We start from the raw sequence: 20,510 nt of genomic DNA on the forward strand, positions 1-20,510 counted from the left end.
CCTTCCCTGCCTCTGAACGCCTACTGCTGCATGCTTACAAAATGAAATACACTTTAAATACTACTTCCCTCGCCTGTCGATGCAATACTTGTCTTTTTGCTCTTCCTGGATCCATCCTACACACGCAAATAATTCCCTAAATTTGATGATTATGATATTTAGAAATAAAACTCGAAACATTCAATCGTGACCTGCAAAAACAGGCACTTCTTACTGAAATAATTCTATTGGCTCTGCGGAAAACACGTCACACTACAAAGCACGCGAATGTTACTGCGCAGCCCTCTTCAAACCGCCTTCCCGGCTGTGTTCTACTCTAGAATCCTCTCCTAAATTACTTACAAGTTCGTCACACTCCACGTCTAAAACACTTCTCACATGTGGTCTCTGTTTACTAGACAGTAACACGACCAGTGGTGGATAATTCTTTTCATGCAATGTAAACACTTGAAATAAACACACAGGCGAAATCTGATGTTAGTTGTGCGATACAGTAAAACTTCATTAATTCGAAGCCTTTGAAATACAGAAATCGGACTTCAAATTACGTGATTTCGAATTAACAGCCATCTTGTAATTCAGAAATGCCAATCCTCGCCAATTTTCGCATATTCTGCTTTTCCGCGTACTGCCGGCTAGTGATATTGTGGCGTTCCTTAAAACGTGAATACAAAAGAATTACGATTTCACTCTATTTTCAACTATGAAACACACTATACACAAACCGATGTGAGTGAAAGTGCGGAAAGCTACCCCTGCACGTTCCGAAAGACAAGTTCTATTGTGACGTGGAGAAATTTTGAATTTAAATTACTCTGTAGAATACGGTACTATTTTTAAAAAAATGTAAAGTCAGTTTAGAATTAAAAGACTGAATTGTTTTCCGTTTAAATATGACATATGGGGGACAGGTTTCTTGCATCTATGGTTACACAAAGCACAATTGTACAGTCTGCATCAAAAACTAGGTGAGCCAGGAGCATGTTGGCAACCTTGACGCAAATAAAACCCGCACCAAAATTTCGTGCCTCAAAATTTTTTTTTAAATATGTGGGTATTATTCGCGTAAATACGGTATTTAAAAAGAATCAGCAGACCCAAACCCCCATATACAACCGAAAAGACATACCCCACTCCACCCCACCGGCTGCTTCCCCCACCGCACCACCTCTCAATCTGAACACTACAACACGACGTACATGCAACAATGTGCAGCACGCTCCCGACTATACTCAAGGACATATCCAGCCCACACGTATCACACACTCTACAGCACACAAACCTTTTAGGAGGCACACACTATCTGTTATTCTAATTCCTATTTCCTTTTTTCTTTCTCAGATTTTTGAATTTATCTGATCGTAAATGCAAGTATGAAGAGGGGAGCTCAATCAACCTATTTTCATTAATTTCAATATGTCATACATAGCATGATATGCCTCAACAAGGATCCTGAAAAACTAGCATGTATCATTGACATAGACTAAAAATGAACATAGTACCTGTTAAGCAAGTTACAGAACCTCAATCTACTAAACGCAACGTTCCCCGCAAAATTGCGGCCTAACAATGCACCTTGATCTTATCTATACAGCAGTTGGACGCAAAGTTGGCACACTGCATAGATATTTGAACTTGACACAAAAATCTCAGAGACCCTTTAATCTCTAAGAACTGCAGCCTATTTTTAACCTCTCAGCTATAAATTTTTGGAATATGTGGCATTCATGGGACTCCAGCAAGTGAAAGCCCTGTAATTGTACCATATGTAAATACCTTGTTTGACATAATGTTGGCATACAGCATAGATATTTGAATGGGACTCCAGCAAGTCAAAGCCAATTAATTGTACCATATGTATATATCTTGTTTGACATAATGTTGGCATACAGCATAGATATTTGAATGGGACTCCAGCAAGTCAAAGCCCTTTAATTGTACCATATGTATATTAGTATTGGCATTCTTGTTTAATTTTTTGTATGTTTTATTATGTACAGTCCCTACTACGCAGATTCATCAACAGCTGATGATGATCTACTTCTTACAGGTTGACACCGGTACTGTTTTTTAATGTAAATAATTCTAAACACTTTGTAAAATTAAGTGTTGATTAGGTGGAAAACTCGTCCTTCATGCTTGTGTGACGTGTTACTGCTTAATTTTACGTTCGTAAGAGAATTGTGTAACAATGTACTGCACTTACGCATATTAGTTTGCAGGACATTGTTATGGAGAAGAAAGCTAGATAGTTTACAAATCATGAAAAAATAAGTTTATTGAGAAAACGGATGCTAATACACACATAAAACGTGTGCAAATCGCCCCGATGCTGGAAATTCCTACGATAACTTTAAACATTTGTAAGCGACGTGTAGAGTTTGCGTCTCTAAGAATATTTTTCCTTGATGTTTTCCTATGTTGGTGTTCTTAAATGTATTTTTATATATTTCATTAATTATAATTCTAAACACTTGTTTCTTTGTTTTGATTGTAATTACTTTTACGTTCAAACCTAACCTTAAATTTAACACCAAATTGTAATTAATTACCATGTTCCCTCTTTACGACATTTTCTTTGGTCCCCACAAAAAAGTCCGAGCCAGTTTTGGCTGCATTAGCTGTCAGTCAAGGAAAGCGTGAAAGCTGTTGCCGCACTGCTCTACAAGGAAAATACATTGGCATTAGATTTAAAGAAGCCACTTTGGAAGTAAACATCCCATATCCTACATCTGTAATACGACGTCCCTGCAGGAATTACATCAAGCAATAACCACAGGTGCCTGCCTTGTCTCTGAACTTACTGGGCTGTAATTTTGGACTACATAAGAGAGACAATTTCAGTGCATTCATTAATTTAGAAAGTACAATTGTGTGAGAAGATATCGCCGCCCCCCTCTATTCCTTTGCTAGTACTTGTTTTAAATGTTATAAACCACAATATCCTCTCACTATGTCAGATGTGCCCGCTCTACGTCCCCAGTTGGGTGAAAGAATGGTGTTGAGACTAGCGGGTTCAAGCTCTCTCTACTACAATTAACATTTCCTTTAAATTCATTATACTCCACACTAGCAGATGGCTTGGGCTGTATAGTTTGATGGAGCAGACACAAGATAGAGGATTACAGAGCACGCTTCAAGGAGATGAACATAACTTACCAGGACAGCAAGATCCGCTTGCGCTGCACCTCCGATCATGTTAGGAACAAAACTTTTATGTCCAGGGGCATCAAGAATAGTGAAGTGTTTTCGTTCAGTTTCAAAATATGCTCGTCCAACTTCTACAGTCTTTCCCTTCTCTCGCTCTGTAACAGTCCAATACAGTTCATTAGTTCCATCTGTCCTACAACTGTCTGGTTACTCACCTGAGACCCTTTTATTTTATTTTCTTAATTTCCACCTTCTAAAATGGGGGAGTATGTGAAAAGACAGGTTGGTTTGGAGGGGTTTTAAATTATAAAAAGATAAGTTATGTCTTGTTTGATCTTCAATCTAATAATTATTTATCTAAATAACGAAAGAAGAATTTTTTTAAAAGCATTTACAAAGTAATAAGATGGACCAAGATCTCCCTTGGTAAAATATTCGAACCCCAATTCTTCTTTGTATAAACAAATATTTTCCCCACTTTATCTTCTGGAATTCCTACTTTATACAGGTGAACTTCAATTATCCATTTCTGGATTATTGTAATTTAATAACTCATTTTGTGTTGTTCCATATTGTCTGTACAGTAAAGAAAAATATATAATTATTCCATCTCGGTCAATACAGTAAAATGTGTCTTAAAGGGCCTTCTTCAGTCTTGAAAATAAAACAAAGTTAATGGTAAAACACAATGCTGAAAGTGCTGTGAAATATTTATCTCGTATTCTTTTTTTTTTAATTTACAATTTGCTTTACGTCGCACCGACACAGATAAGGCGACAATGGGCTAGGCGTGGTCTTAATCACGGTACACCCCAGCATTGGATTGGTGTGAAAATGGGAAACCATGGAAAACCATCTTCAAGGCTGCTTACAGTGGGGTTCGAACCCACTGTCTCCCAAATGCAAGCTCACAGATCTAACCGCATGGCCAGTTTGCATGCTGTAGAGATCTTTATATTTCCCCTTAACTGGTCCTAGGATCTTCCTTAGAATTTTTCTACTTTTCACATTCTGTACCTATGTCTCGACAATAATTGTACTTCATTAGATTAGGATACTACTTGTGATAGAACTGTGATAAAACTGAACCTCGATTATACGTTCCCGGAAACTACGCTTTCCCGTATTATTCGTTCAAATTACGTGGTCCCATGTTGTAAAAATCCTGCATTATCCGTTCCTCCAAGAAACTATTTCGCGCATCAATCATCCAGAAATTTCAGTCCCATCAACACTAAATCCTCCATCATGCATTTTACAAGAAACTGTGTCTCACAAAAGGACAGCTATGGCATACTTACGCCCCGTCATTCGATAGAGGAAATACTGTACTGGAAAAGCAATTGGCAGTGAACTTGCATAATGGACCATCTTAGCACTGCATTCGGGTGGTATTGTTTAGAGAATCCTTGGAAATCATAAAGACGAGCGCAGTTCGACAGCTCTTACATAAGATGGAATGAGTTTCATCAAATGTTCGTACTTGCAAAATGTCTACATTAAGTCCAGGGTTAGATGATTATTTTCTTTTTTCACTTTTTTCAAGTGTATCGCCGAACAAATTGTCAGCACTTCCCTCAGGGCATTTTATAGTGTCTAGGCTTTCAGGCAGGAATCAAAACTGCTCTTTCTTAACACAAATTTAGGATTTTAATATCATCGTATACGATTATGTTATCGAGACCAGAAGAGATGTTGCATGTTACATACATAAAGCCCTGGGAGGTTTTGGGATTGCCTATTTCTGTTTTGGTCCTAATATAAGACTGGGAATTTCACATTTTTGTATTAAAATATTATAAAAACCGTAGTCGTTTTATTTGCACACGCTACATTTAAAAAGTTTGTAGCATTTCGCACTCATACCGACTTGTACAGCGACCGCATACTCCAGCTGAGCTCAAGGTCACGAATAACTAATTTCTGAAGTTTTGAAGATACTTTTTTCTTTCCAATTTGATTGTGATTAGTGACAGGCAGAATTGAATGTAATTCATTCGCGAACTTTCCTGAATCGATACTTACATTCAAAACCATATGCTTGAGTTTGACATAACCTTTAAAAGTCGATGTAGGCCTAATTTACGCGGTACAAGATTTCCACAAACTGACTACGAACTGTATACCGGTAACCAAATTAAAATGGAAGATTAATAAAAGGGATTTCGCCATCATGTTGGGTGCTTTTGTATCTAATGTGCTTTATTTTATTAGATTAGAGAATTAAAAATTACTTGTGGTTGATTGTTGTTTGGCTTGGCGTTAGCGGTATGACTGTAGAATTTTCGAAGAGTTTGGGTGATCGAAGTTGCCGAACTGAAAGAAGTTTTTTTGTTTGTGTATTTTTTCCTAGTTGGTTTACGTTGCACCTACACAGATAGGTCTTATGGTGACGATGGGACAGAAAAGCCCTAGGAATGGGAAGGAAGCGACCGTGGCCTTAAGGTACAGCTGCAGCATTTGCCTGGTGTGAAAATGGGAAACCACAGAAAATCATCTTCAGGGCTGCCAACAGTGGGGTTTGAACCCACTATCTCCCGGATGCGAGCTCACAGCTGCGCTCTCCTAACCACGCGGCCAACTCGCCCGGTGAATGTAAAGTTTTGAGATTTTTAAGTCACGTACTGGTAATTATGTTTGAAGCTGACCCCGCGGTCTTAACTTGCCTGCCTCTTATCCGAAGGGCCCAGGTTCAATTCCCGGGCATGTCACGCATTTTTACCTGGATATGAGGGCTGGTTGCAGGTTCACTTCTTCTACAATTACCTTCAACTGAGGAACTATGAAGTGGTGAGATGGCGACCTTGGTCTAGAGAACCAGAAATAACGGCCGAGAGGATTCATCACACTGACCATGTGCCACCTCATAATCTGCAGGCTGTCAGGATGAGCAACGGTCGCTTGGTAGGCAGAAGGCCCTTTGGGGCTGTAGTTTGGTTTAGGGGTGTAAGATTATAAGTATAATATTTCATTTTTGTGATGTTTAGCCAAATTGTTGAAGGTTCATTCGTTTGCGGATTTTCCATTTTCCCGTGCTGTAGGTTTTTTTTGGTGGTCCCTTCAAAGACGGAGAATTGAGGTACCACTGTATTGAGATTTTTAACTCGTGTATACTCCACATGGCTTTACTTTTAAATTCATGTTTTGGCCAATTTTGGCTCTGTCTTAAAAACAAAGACATCCAACTAATCCCAAACGGCCATTCATATCCATTTTTATTGGCAGAAAGCTAGTTGCCAACTCTATTGTGTACATTCGCCACGTAGTTAACCTACCTCGCTCAGCATGTGCGGTATCATTGCCATGTCAACGCAGAAGAGAAAGTTTGGGCTCAGATTAAGGGTTATGTTGCAACAACAAATAAGCGGCTCATTGTTTCCGAAGTGGAAAACCTGTTAGTCGAAGTTGTGGAGAATATCAGTGCCGATGACCAGAGGAAAGTTGTGCGTCATACATAGGGGCCTTATTTTTTGGTGAAATAAAACTGTTGATTTCGGTGTTAAAACTGAACTATTTCGGTAGATATTTCGTGAAATAAATTGTTATACTGATTGATGTTTCCTGCGAAATCTTCCTTGTAGTAGCTTATGGGGTAAATGTAACTAACTTTGTGATAAGGGGTTTTAAAGTAAACTCTTGTAATATATCATTGTTATTAAATCTTAGAAAAACCAAATATGCAAATTGTTATAGAAATAAATATATAAATCACTAAAAAAAATGGCACTACAGCCCTTGAAGGGCCTTGGCCTACCAAGCGACCGCTGCTCAACCCGAAGGCCTGTAGATTATGAGGTGTCGTGCGGTCAGCACGACGAATCCTCTCGGCCGTTATTCTTGGCTTTCTAGACCGGGGCCGCTATCTCACCGTCAGTTAGCTCCTCAATTCTAATCACGTAGGCTGAGTGGACCTCGAACCAGCCCTCAGGTCCATTTAAAAATCCCTGTCCTGGCCGGGAATCGAACCCGGGGCCTCCGGGTAAGAGGTAGGCATGCTACTCCTACACCACGGGGCCGGCATATAAATCACTGATAATTCGAAATGAAGTTAGGTGATCTGCCCTGTGATATACATTTATACATAGCCTACATTTTTAGACGTTGAATTACTTGTCTCCAAAGTACAAACTAAGCATGGTATCAACATAATCAGGATGCAGAGTTGTGCGACAGTCAGATTGTGTCTTTGTGTAAGCAGAGAAGCTCCTCTCGATGACCACATTAGACGTCGGAAACCATAAAGCTTGCGAACACTTTGATGTAAATTCACTGTGGTCTTTTATAAAACCTAAAACTTTGCTAACACTGTCTTCTTTCACTTCCTCAACCAGATGTGCTTTCATTCCATTTTTCAAAGTAATGTAGCTCTGGAAGATGTTCATGGATATGCTCTTTTTCCCTGGTCGGGGCTGAGTAGCTCAGATGGCTTTCTGACCCCAATTTGGCAGGTTCGATCCTGACTCAGTCCGGTGGTATTTGAAGGAGTTCAAATACGTCAGCCTCGTGTCACTAGTCTACTGGCACGTAAAAGAACTCCTGCGGGACAAAGTTCCGGTTATCTCGACGTCTCCAGAAAACGTAACAGTGGTTAGTGGGATATGAAAACAATACCATTATTACTACTCAAACAGGCGATTTATTTACAATAGGCCTACCAATACAACATATTTTTCAGTAAAGACAGTATTATTTATCTTTCCTATTCATTCTCTTCCTCATGCAAGGATTATCCTATTTTTCTAGAGGCATGTTGGCTTGCATGAATGCTTTTTTCTGTATCTATTACAAATTGCTCTATATAACTTTTTCAACACCTTTACGATGTGTAAAGTATCGCCGATTGTTATTTGCCGCTTGGAATTATGTTCATTTGCTTCATTCTGATTCTCTGCACTGTATATCGTAGCCTACGTTTCAACTTTACGAATATTACCGGTCCACTACTGATACATTACAATCTCTCTTGCAACGTCAGATACATAGAACCCCTCACTGTTGTATTCTTCGGCCCTCGAAAAACCTGTTGTGACTTCAGTTTTCGGCATTTTCATACTTAAATGTTGGACATTTGCCGATAAAGGTTCATAAGTAACGAACTCTCATTGCGCACTGCTGTATCTACGACCGGTCTTGTATCTTGTTACGACCACAACGCTATTTGCTGTAATCGATAACAGATATTGATTTTTATCGACTGCCTTAGAGATCGCGGAACTGAATGCACATACTTTCCATACACAGTGCGTACCGCTTTGTGTGCATTTGTGCGGGGAATATACAGCGCTATCAAGCAAATGAGAAGGAAACTACAATAGTCAAGTTCTCAGAAGCATTTAAACGTTTACTGGAGAGCTCTTCTGGTGCTATTTTGCATTTTTCGCACCAAATGGTGTATATTTCGTGATTATTTGCGCAATTCGCACAATAAATCAAATTTCGCGATATTTCGTGAGTTCCTTTTGCTAAAATACGGTATTTTTAGTACATGGGAAGCACTGATCTTTATACATGGATCGCTGATGGCAGGTCTCCGCTGCAGGAGAAAGTATGCCAAGTTGAACGCGCGGTTCGCCATGTTGGCGTACCCAACCTCGAGCTCTCCTTATGGGGAAGCAATGATAATATAGTCAGTTTTAAGTCGCAATTAATGGCGCATTGGAATAATTAAAAATATAGAGACATGTTCACTCAAAGCATAAGGACATTGTGATCACTGACACGTCATTCCGAGGTCAGTAAATCTCCGGGATAGCAATCAACATGAGTGTATAATAACGGCCGGCAAATATTAACTTAGGTGCTGAATACATGCAATTAGCGATCGGTAACACAATACGAGTGAAAACCAGTTTCTGGAAACATTGCTGTAAATTGTATACATGTATGCCACGAAATTATGCATTCTTAAAATGATGTACCTATAAACGTAGCTCAATATACAGGCCTAGATTCGACATATCGTAATTGGTGCTTGATAATGAATTTCTGTTTCCTGTTTCCAAGAAATAACGCGCATATTATCAAATTAAAATATCATTGACGCAAATGTACACATTTATAAAACCAGCAAATATTCAAAACTAGTCAATATATCACATTACCTGCAGCTTAATGTACTATTACAGACCTCTTTAATTAAATTCAGCTAGCAAAGCGATATTGATGGTTATCATCAGAAATATGTAACACCAATTAAAAGAGTCCCAAATACCACGAATAGTATAATGGAATAGCCCCAAACACCCACCACACTTTTCCTTCTCCCACCACTCCAGTGTCTGAAACCCATAATTATTACTGATGTAAATAAGGTCTAGACTTCCTCCAGACTTCATTTTCTAAGATTGTTATAAGGTCACGTCAATTATTTCATCGAAACCGTCAGTTTAATTATGAGAAATTTTTAAAAAAATATATAAGTAAATCTTTACTTGCAGTTAATGTTCAGTAAAATTGAAAACAGTTGGCTGTACATCACTTCTAAGGTGTACAGTTTGTCCATTTCTATCAAAACAGTCTTCCTCTAAATGATTCGAGCAGAGAACAGCTGTTTTAGAAGGCTCCCAATTCTCCCGCCTGATACTCCTAATCGATGTTGTTAGATGTTCGGGTCTCGAGAAAGGAAACCTACAAAAATTAATTGCCATTTTGCTCCCGGAATATGCGAAATAAGATACAATAAACCTAAAACTCAAAACACTACCCTAGGAAGATTCTTATGTACAGTATAAAACTCCCCGAGCCGGGCTGAGTGGCTCAGACGGTTAAGGCGCTGGCCTTCTAACCCCAACTTAGCAGGTCCGATCCTGGCTCAGTCCGGTGGTATTTGAAGGTGCTCAAATGCGACAGTCCCGTGTCGGTAGATTTACTGGCACGTAAAAGAACTCCTGCGGGACTAAATTCCGGCACCTCGGCGTTTCCGAAGACCTTAAAAAAGTAGTTAGTGGGACGTAAAGCAAATAACATTATTATTAAAACTCCCCGATGAAATGATTTCTCCTTCTGCTGATCGGTTCTGTTTGTACATCCATAAGCTGAATACTGCGGTATGTTAATACCCCGTAGAATGTTTCTTCATTCATATTTCAGATAAACACATACATATTTAAATTTAATCTTGTAATTCACAAGCATACTACAAGGCAACTAACCTAAATTCGTAAAATACACTACTATTTACTTTGCAATAACACAGCACAGAACACTCGTGAAACTACAATCAAGAGGCCTGGCGTCACTGAACTAAGCATAAACAAAGCAGGCGCGCTCCTCGTGGTCTATTGCACCATGCGCTCGCTGCCATCTTACGACGCCAGTCATCTTCTCTTCGGCTTACTGCTACCCAAGCTACCAGCCATCCAGGTATAGAGATCAGTGATGGGAAGTCATATATAGACAAGAAAGAAGATATCAAGAAAACTCGTGCATATCGTTATTACCAAAAAATACGGCCCCTAGTCATACACAAACAATAATACGTGACATGTAGAAGAATGAAGGTGTAGGGGCTAACTGCATCAAAAGTGACACCGATGACTGCGATTCATCATTGGAGGGTTCCAGTGACTCAGATCATTGAGAAGGCCATAACCTCCTTCCTGTTCCAGCTATGTGTTATTTCCTCATTCTCTTTTGTAGTGTCATACTGCATGTTTGAAGTATTCGCGACTTTGTACTCAGAAAAGCAATTGAAAACAATCTCACATTTCATGAGGGCTGATTGCATCAGCTGTTCTCACAACATATGTAAGGTGATCCACGTGTTCTGATAAACTATGAGTAAAGAGGGCAGAGTTTTTGTAAGATAATTGTGATGTTTGGCTAATTTGTTCCCAGATTTTGCATGTTTTTCTTCCACTGTTTCTCCAAAAGCAGAGAACTGAGGTTCCACTCTATTCATATTATGACCTAACTTTTTAAAACTTCACTCAACCTTATTAGTCTACTAACGTAATTCCAATGTCATCGTGCTGTGTGGCTAAGATACAGGACAATTATTAAATTAATGTCGTATGGTCCACCTTTTTCAATACTATCTTATGTAATAGTATAGGCATAATACAGTATAGTATAATATAGAATTGAAAAACGTGGACCATGCGACATTAATTTAATCATCATCATCATCATCATCATCCTAAACCATCTCCAGTTTCCCGGGTGTGGTATATGAGCCTCCTCCATCTCATCCTGTCCTTGTACCATTCTTCCTCCACCAACTTGTCCCAATCATGACCTCTCAGCAGTACATCGCTCTTAACTAAATCTATCCATTTCCTTCGTGGCCTTCCCATGGGTCGTCTTCCTTCTACCTTTCTGTCAAATTCCTTCCTTGCAGTTCTGTTTACTGGCATCCTCTTCATGTGACCAAACCACTTCAGTCTTGATATCTAAATCTTATTGAGGAGAGAACCATCTATTCCTACTTCTCTAATTTTCTCATTCCTAATCTTGTCTTTCCTGGTTTTCTGGATCATAGTGAGTAGGAATTTCATTTCAGCTGCCTGAAGTTTGGAATTATCTCTATTGGTCAGTGTTGTGGTTTCGAGACTGTATGTAAGAATTGGTGTATAATAGGACTTGTACAATGTCATTTTTGTTTTCATGGGTATTTGCTCATCCCACAGCAGGTGTCTTACCTGGTGGTAAAATTGTGTTGCCTTATTGATTCGAGTGTTCACCTCATGTTTTGCTAGGTTGTCATTTGATATAACGCTACCCAAGTATTTAAAAACTGGAACACTGTCCAGTTGAGCTTCATTTAACATGACTATTGGTTCTGCTCCTTCCCCATACACTTTCATCACCACCGTCTTGGTCTTGCTAATGTTTAAACCATATTTCTTCAACTCCTCATTCCAGCTTTGTATTCTCTCTCTCAATTCGTCTTCCGAGTCACTCCAGATCGCAACATCATCTGCAAATGTGAAGGCTTTGATATCTCCATGTTCTTTCCTTTTAATAGATTTCATTACTACATCCATTACAATAATAAATAGAAGTGGTGACAATGAGCTGCCCTGCTGCACTCCTCTCTTTGTTTCAAACCAGTCCGACAAACCACATTCTACTTGAATACAGCTTCTGTTCCCACTATACAACATTTTCCCTTTGTCTATGAAGCTGTCTCGCACTTTAATTTCTTTCATGCATTGCCAAATTCTTTCTCTTGGTACACTATCGTATGCTTTCTCAATGTCCAAAAATATTAGAAATAAAGGCTTGTTCTTCTCCCAGTATATTTCCATTAACATCCTAATTGCAAATATAAGGTCTGTAGTTGATCTTCCTGGTCTGAAACCATACTGCTCTTCTTCCAATTTTGGTTCAACAGTATCTCTGATTCTGGTCTCTATTATATTTTCCAATATTTTCATAGTAGTGTAATACCACGATAATTAGTACAATTTCTTCGGTTTCCTTTCTTGAACAGAGGTACAATGATGCCCATCTTCCAGTCCTCAGGAATAGTATTTTCCTCCCATATCTTGTTGAGCAGTCTGTAGAGCCATTGGATTCCTGGAATTCCTGCTGCTTTCAGCATATCTGCACTTAGTTCATCTATGCCCACTGCCTTTCCTTTCTTCATGCTCTTGAGCGCATTTTCAACCTCAAGCCATGTAATTGGTGGTTCAGTTGTGGTTCCTCGACTTGGCTCTCCTCTATCCGTTATGTTTTCTGTATCTCCATTCAGCAGCTTTTCGAAATAGATCTTGAGTTCTTGTTTAATTTCTCCCTCTTCTTGTGCCAGAGTTCCATCATCACGTTCTATTGCTTTTATGGTCTCTTGATCCCTTAGCTTGTTTTTCACTACTCTGTATAGCAATTTCATATTTCCTCTACTGTCCTCTTCCAGTTTGTCTGCAAACTCATTCCATTTCTTCTCTTTTTCTTCCCTTACATTGTTCTTTACAGCAAGTTTCTTGTTCTTGTATACTCCTTGAAGTCTTTGTATTTCTTGTTCATTTCGTTCTTGTCCCTGTTTTTGTTTTTCCTTGTCCAGTGCCTTCTTTATTTGGTTTCTTTCTTTCACCGCTGTTTTCACTCTATCATTCCACCATGGTGTCTCCTTTTTTTCTTTTGATAGAACTTGTAACTCCACATAGGTTTTTGGCTTCTCCCACAAAGGTGTCTTTGAAGGCCTTCCATTCTTCATTAACGCTGGTTACTTCACACTTCGGCAAACTCTGTTGAATCCTTAGTTTGTATTCTTCCTTTATTTGGACTTCTTGCAACTTCCAAGTTTTAACCCTTGGTTTTTTCGTAATAAGTTTCTGCGTTTCATTTGCCTTATGTTTGAAGTCTACTACCAACAATCTGTAGTCACTGTCCATGCTTTCACTAGGGATGACCTTTACATCTGTGATGTACCTGCCACCATCTTTATTTTATTTTTTTTGTAAGAAAAAGATTAATTTAATAATAATAATTATTGTGATGACACATCAATATGGATCAAAACCATGAAGGAGGTTTAGCGGCCTGCCCTGGCCGGGTCATACGGTATCCAGCCATGAAAATGAGCCAAGGCTAAAACAGGAATACAGGAACCCAACAGGTCAACACTTAGCAGAAATTATGTTTTTGAAATGTACTTTAAAATTACGTTCTTCTTCTTCTTCTTCTTCTTGTTTTATGATCGCATAGGATCACTTTATTCAGTCCATCGTTCAGGTCTCTCTGAAGGGATTGTTAGGACTTTGCGGTCCTCCCAGTAGTTCTTCAGATGCTCTGATCTTCGTGCCTTTTCCTCAGTTGTAAGTGTTCTTTATAATTTAAATTTTATTAATTTTTATAATGATTATAATTTATTTCTACCTCCTTGGCAAAAGTGGCCAGCATTGTTGTGCCTGGTTCAGTGGGTCCTGGATGTTTGTGTTTGTCCCTATAAACAGAGTTTGTATCAGGAAGGGCATCCGGTCATAAAACATAGCCCGTCACGTGACCCTATCACAGTGCGGAGGATTATCACTAGAGTTCGTGGTTTATAGGATTTAAAAATCAGAGGTTTAGCGTTTTGAATTTCTTAGCATTTTGTAGCATCTAAACTTCTCAAATTTTAACGTTTTGTAGCAAACTGATTTAAAATAGGCATAATTTGCTAAACTGCACACACAACAGTTGGGAGTAAAATCATACGGTTTTAATCACACATTGCTCGTCATGCAGTTTTGAATTCACTATGGAAAATAAGACAAACATCATAAGACTGCAAGAAGTATTAATGCACACACAGGAATATGCTTATATTCAAAGTAAAAAATACTATTCTGAACGTATTTACTTATCACAGTACAACATACTTTCAAAGAAGAGGAATTCCAATGATGACTGAAGTACAACATGCCAATTGCTTAAAAGGTGTCCTCCTTCATTTGAGACTGCTTATCAGTAACAATTATGCTGTACTTGCTGAAAACAACTCTACATCGACACTGTTCGTAGAGGCCCAAATAGACAGAAGGGCTGCCAAGGCAAAGGAAGGACTGCAAAACATTTCTTTTCTTCTTCAAGTCTTTGATTGCAGAGTCGGCACATCAATATAGGCCATCTGTATCGCTTACATAAAGATGTCCCGATTTGTGACTTTCGGCATGCTGTTTGATCAGCTACCAGACAATAAAATAAATCGCTACCGTACTTTTAAACGGAACTTCTACTCAACACCAATGTCAAGAATAACCGACTATGATCAAGGGTCAACACACAAAGAGAATGAACGTGGTGCTTGAAAGTGAATTTGCTGTTTGATTGATTGGTCTTTACAGTGCTCTTTAGCCAGTGAAAGAAATTCCACACATTGAATGATTTAACCCTTTGGCCTACCATTACTTGTGAAAGGAAATATTCCCTTACATACTATTTATTTTTTTGTCACTTTAACATAAATTTGATTAATCACATAAGCTACACAAGAATACACAAAGCAAAGCGAGCTTTTAGCTCGTCTATAGTAGGTAACAGGAAACCAATGTTTTCGTTCGTAAGTATTACTGGTTTCAAGGTAAGCACATAAATAGCAAGAAATGTAGAGGCATAGGCATTGGTTTCCTTGGAAATGTGATCCCAGAACTGTGGGGTTAGAAATTCATTCCCTACGTCCATTTATTTGGATTATTACCCAACCCCCTCCCCACTATAGAGTGAATTTCAAAAACTGGTTTAAATGTTATAGAAAGAAGCTTATTGTCAACAAGATCATAATTCCAAGTATCATTTTACTAGACTTCTCAACAGGCGAGTTGGCCGTGCGGTTAGGAGCGCGCAGCTGTCAGCTCGCATCCGGGAGATAGTAGGTTCGAACCCCACTGTCGGCAGCCCTGAAGATGTTTTTCCGCGGTTTCCCATTTTCACACTAGGCAAGTGCTGGGACTATACCTTAATTAAGGCCACGGTCGCTTCCTTCCCATTCCTAGGCCTTTCCTGTCCCATCGTCGTCGTAAGACCTAACTGTCGGTGCGACGTAAAGGAAAAAAAATACTAGACTTCTCACTCGCTCTTATTGCATTCTGGTTTTGTCACGTAGTTTCAATTGGCACTATCATCTCAGAACTGAAATCGGAATCACTTTCATCACCGTCAGTTGAAGAAGTATTTTCACTCTCCAGAGAATTATTTCCACTTTCAACATCACTATTTTCAAACCAGTTATGAATAAAGTCATCCATGCCGCGCTTGGATGCCGCCATGATTGTTTACAACGAGCGGCAAAATGAGGTGATTTTTATTTTGCATATTTCAGCTCAGAATTACTATTTACACAGAGAAAATAGCTTCAGGTATCATCTGACATCAATTGGGTAGGCTGCAAAACAAAGAGAATAAATCTCTCCGACCAGCTAACTGCGATAATGAACTTATAAATATTCCATGCAGCAGGACGGAAGTGTCCGTCAAAGCACGCCTGCTTTACGATCGCAATGGGTGCCGTAATAATTATTTCTCCTGAAATAGCTTATTTTTAAGAAAAATGCATCGTTTTTAAAAAGATATATTTTTATTCCGTATAAAACTGCGAGTTTTGCATTTATTTCGTATAAATTGTATAGTTTCACCTTTTGAATCAATTTCGCATTTTATCGCTAATTCGAAATCGCTAAAAACCACTCGTACGGGTCATATAAGATGAAGGCACATACACTGACAAAGTTTCGACATATTTCGCATTTATCGCAAATGCTAAAAATCACAAACTCTATTTATAGTATTTTGTAACTTAATTTTGGATTCATTCAAGTCATATTATTTGATAACATCCTACCTTCTTGGTTGGTGTCCAGGGCCCAAGAGAGGTACCACGTCTCTCTACTCTTCTCCTTCGCTTCTCTCTCGTACTTCTCTAGTGTTCTCTTGTCTACCATCCCAGTCAGGTTCATAATCTGGCCGCCGATGGTCGACTTACCAGCATCTAGTACAACAAACATGAACAGCATTACCAGGGGATGGATTTCTATCACTTAAAGAAATATGAAGATACAACCAATAAAATATTATCATAAAGGGATTTACTGCACTGTAGGGTTGGCACTCTGAATCTAATTCAAAAGCATTCTAATTTTTAGAGGGCAAAGCACAGAACACCACTGGAGCCAGAACTAGAAACATCAAAATCATGGTGCTAGCCAACAACTCTGAGCAAGTTCCCAGTGTCCTACTTGAAACAGCGAGAAGAACTGTAGTCAAACACCAGTTTCTATTTGCAGCAGATTCTCTGCTAATGAAAAAAGGTTCCATGACCTGGAAAAAGATTGAAGTTTCAAATCGGATGACACGGTTGACCACCTTCAGAGTCTTACTTAAACCGACTACAATACAACCTAATATGTTACAGAGTAGTTAAATGGAGTCTTCATTTGATAATCTACCTTTCCTTGTGCTTTGTCTCAGCACACACCACTCTCACACACTAATGCGATCAATGACAAAAACACTCATGCCCTGTTTCACCAACACATATTGGCTTTATTTGAGGTTTTGTCAAATTTCACAATTCATCAGAATTATACTTAGGTTGCAATTTGCTTCACGTCGCACTGTCAGGGACAGATCTTATGGCGACGATGGGACAGGAAAGGGCTAGGATTGGGAAGGAAGCGGCCGTGGCTTTAATTGCGGGACAGCCCCAGCGTTTGCCTGGTGTGAAAATGGGAAACCATCTTCAGGGCTGCCGACAGTGGGGTTCGAACCCACTATCTCCCGAATACTGGATACTGGCCGCAGCTATCAAGCTTGGTATTATACTTAGGCGTCCACAACAAATTAATATAAGGCTGATTCCAGAGAATAGTCCAGCCAAGTAGGAAAATGTGAAGTTTAAAATAAAACTTAAAAATGTGTTCTTATAACAGATAAAACATGAAATTTTATTAATGTTATTGTATGTATTCATTTATTGATGTTTTCCAGTTTTTAATTGTGTGGACAATTGAACCTTTATGTACAGTCATAGCTTTAGGAATTACTGTTTATTATGATGGAAAGGTATGAAAATAATAATGGTAAATGTTCATTCTAATGCTCTTTCTCTTCACAGTACGTTATTAACAGTTTGTATAATAAGGCGACGACTTTCTCGCTGCAGGCCATGTAAACACGCAACGAAAAGTGCATGGTTCAGTTTGAATAAAATTCGGTATGCAAAGGCAATACTGTAAACCCTTTCAAGCTGCTGTATCATTCGTTTAAAATTTCAAATGGTTTCATACAAAGCCGATAGTAAAATACATCGCACGTTTACGATGCTCTCGCAAGCAGGCGATCAGGGAGTTTCCTGTCACTTGGTGCAGCGTGTATGCACGAATGCATTATGATGCAACACGCTGCCCACAGGATTCAGTTTCTGCGTTAACCTCAATTGTAAAGGAAATATTTTAGAACAGCAATCTGTGTTTAGACTGAGGTGATTTTCCGCTTACTATAAAGGAACATTGTAAACGGTATCGCGGGAAGGACGATAGGGATTTTAAAAGAAAGGAAAGGGAAAGGCATGCAAGGTGAAGGAAGATGACACGTGTCCTGTTATGCGTATGCCGCCAGCAGGTACGAGAATCGGTGAAGAAACACAGAGCTCAGAAGAAACTTCAGGGCTTATCAACAATTACTTCCTGCTCTACGAGTCTCGGAAGCAGAATGAACAATTTTTTTTTTTCCACTTTATTATACCATACCGTATTTTGTATTTGTGATCAAGCTTTCATTCAAACTGCATTACGTGTTGAATGTTCAGCTTTAAAAAAAAAATTTAGTCCATTTTACATTCACTGTTATTAGTGTTAAATGTGTGACAATTCATAAAAATACTTCACTTTATTAAGTAGGCCACATGGCAGTATTATTATTATTATTATTATTATTATTGGGAGGAAGGAAGCTTTTAGTTTTAAGTGGCCGATAATCTCGCGATCATAAGCCACGGGACATTATTATTTACTATTATTAATTATGCGAAATCCGAACCACCGGACGTGACTTTCACATTGAAAATCACACGCACCTTAACTGGGACTCCAACCCAGTTAGTCTTGATGGTTGCAAGCAGTTTGGCCACTGCGTCATCGCGCCCCTTCTTCGTTATTATTTATTCCGATATTAAATATACATTTTATCATTCAGTGATCGATTTGACGCAGAGTTTAAGATTTATTAGCCCCTCATGCCATGTTGCCAGAGCACTGATTCGTGTGTATAATCCCGCAACGCTGTCAAGTTAACATGTGACGACCATTTTCAACTATATTATGCAGACATTAAGCAACTCACCCCTTTCTTAGAAGTGGAAGAACGCCTGGTAAGGGCGCTCTTCTTTCCCGCCGTCGATTCTTGTTTAGACAGGCTGGGAGGTGATTTCCCAGCCCTAGTCAACGATACCACCTCCACCGGCTTAAGATGCGGCTTCCGCGGACCTTGTGAGGGAAGAAGACGTTTCCCCTGCTGTGCCAGCGTAGGTTTCTTAGCCGGTACACACGTGTTGGTGGTCAAAGGCCGGGATGAACCCGCCTTAGAGCTTTCTCTTTGCGGCGTTGCTTACAGGAGCAGCCTTGGGCGCAGCGATATTCTGGAAGGTGTTCCAGTTGTAAATGACGAACCTGGGAGAGACTGTGCTATCATGCTGAAGTTTAGTGTCTTGGCCGGTGCATTCAGAGAATTAAACTTACGGCGCGCTTCCTGGTAGGAAAGACCATCCAGGGTCTTAATCTCCTGGATCTTCTTCTCACTCAGGTATACCGGACAGATCCGATCTCGAGGAGAATTAAGACCAGGGCAGTTAGCGCACCTATATGGAGTTCTGCACTCTTCCAAGCCATGAGCTTCTCTTCCACACGTACCACACATAGATGGATTCGAACAATGAGATACCATGTGTCCGAATCTGGCAATGAAAGCATCGCATAGGAGGCGGGATGTACGGCTTCACATTGCAACGATAGGTTGTTACCTCGACTTTCTCTGGCAACACTGACAATTTGAAGGAGACTATGAACGCACCCATCGCAACGTCTTTACCATTGACTTTGATCGTGATGCACCGGACGTGTCACGCCACGGTGCTTTATGTCTTCCATCAATTCATCGTCAGTGTTCAGAAAGAGATCACGGTGGAAAATAACTCCAGGAAACAGATTCAAGGTTTTGTGCTCTTCCATTTTGACGGCGATTTCGCCAAAGTGGTCGCACTTAAGCAACCAATCTGCTTGGAGCGCAGTGCTCATCTTTAGAAGCAAACCACCATTGCACATTTTATTAAGATCCTCAAGTTTACCGTATACACCTTCAATGTGTCGACTGAATAGAATCGATTTGACCAGCTTAAAATCGTGCCCATCGGTTCTGGTAGCAACCAGGAACCTAGGGAAGCTGGAACCCAGACTAATACACTGCACTTGTTCCCACGGGTTGCCCCCTTAGAGAATCAAAAGTTAAAGACATGGGTAGCGAACGCCCCGAGGTGGCAGACGGAAGTTGCTTCGACGCCATGCCCGAAATCATCCTCCCCGAATGCCACCCACTCTGATCAGCGGTCTCTATAACCGAGCAGCCAAGGCAATACCCACCTGATCATAGCCGGTACTGTCCGGGGTCCGATGTTGGACGATGCCTAATACAGGAGGACGGAGGCAATGAGCACGAGGACTTCCTTCCTCCAGTCACCCGCAATACCATGTACCACATAGCATGTACAGAGCACTAAATATAGGTAAAAATAAATAAAAATAATTAATAAGAATATGTCCTTCCGGCATTCGGCTGTGTGGGGACCTGTGTTGTCAGGTGGATACTACTTCAAGGGTACATTACATTACCACCCGCCGCTTCCTGGGTGGTCACTGTGAGGGCTTTCGAGCATAATTGCACACGTAGGC

At 39.8% G+C, this 20,510-nt stretch overlaps 1 protein-coding gene across 2 annotated transcripts in view; it reads right to left on the reverse strand.

The window, feature by feature from the left end:
• eRF3 (eukaryotic translation release factor 3) overlaps nt 1–20,510 on the reverse strand; it is a 191,573-nt gene that overhangs the window by 125,899 nt on the left and 45,164 nt on the right. For both annotated transcript variants that reach the window (XM_067149636.2, XM_067149635.2), the window contains exons 3-4: nt 16,412–16,558; nt 3,160–3,305 (exon numbers count right to left, since the gene is read on the reverse strand). In XM_067149636.2, the coding sequence (XP_067005737.1) occupies nt 3,160–3,305; nt 16,412–16,558 (293 nt within the window). The remainder of the gene's footprint in view (nt 1–3,159; nt 3,306–16,411; nt 16,559–20,510) is intronic.

This window comes from Anabrus simplex, chromosome 6 (genome assembly GCF_040414725.1).
Source record: "Anabrus simplex isolate iqAnaSimp1 chromosome 6, ASM4041472v1, whole genome shotgun sequence".
NCBI lineage: Eukaryota > Metazoa > Arthropoda > Insecta > Orthoptera > Tettigoniidae > Anabrus > Anabrus simplex.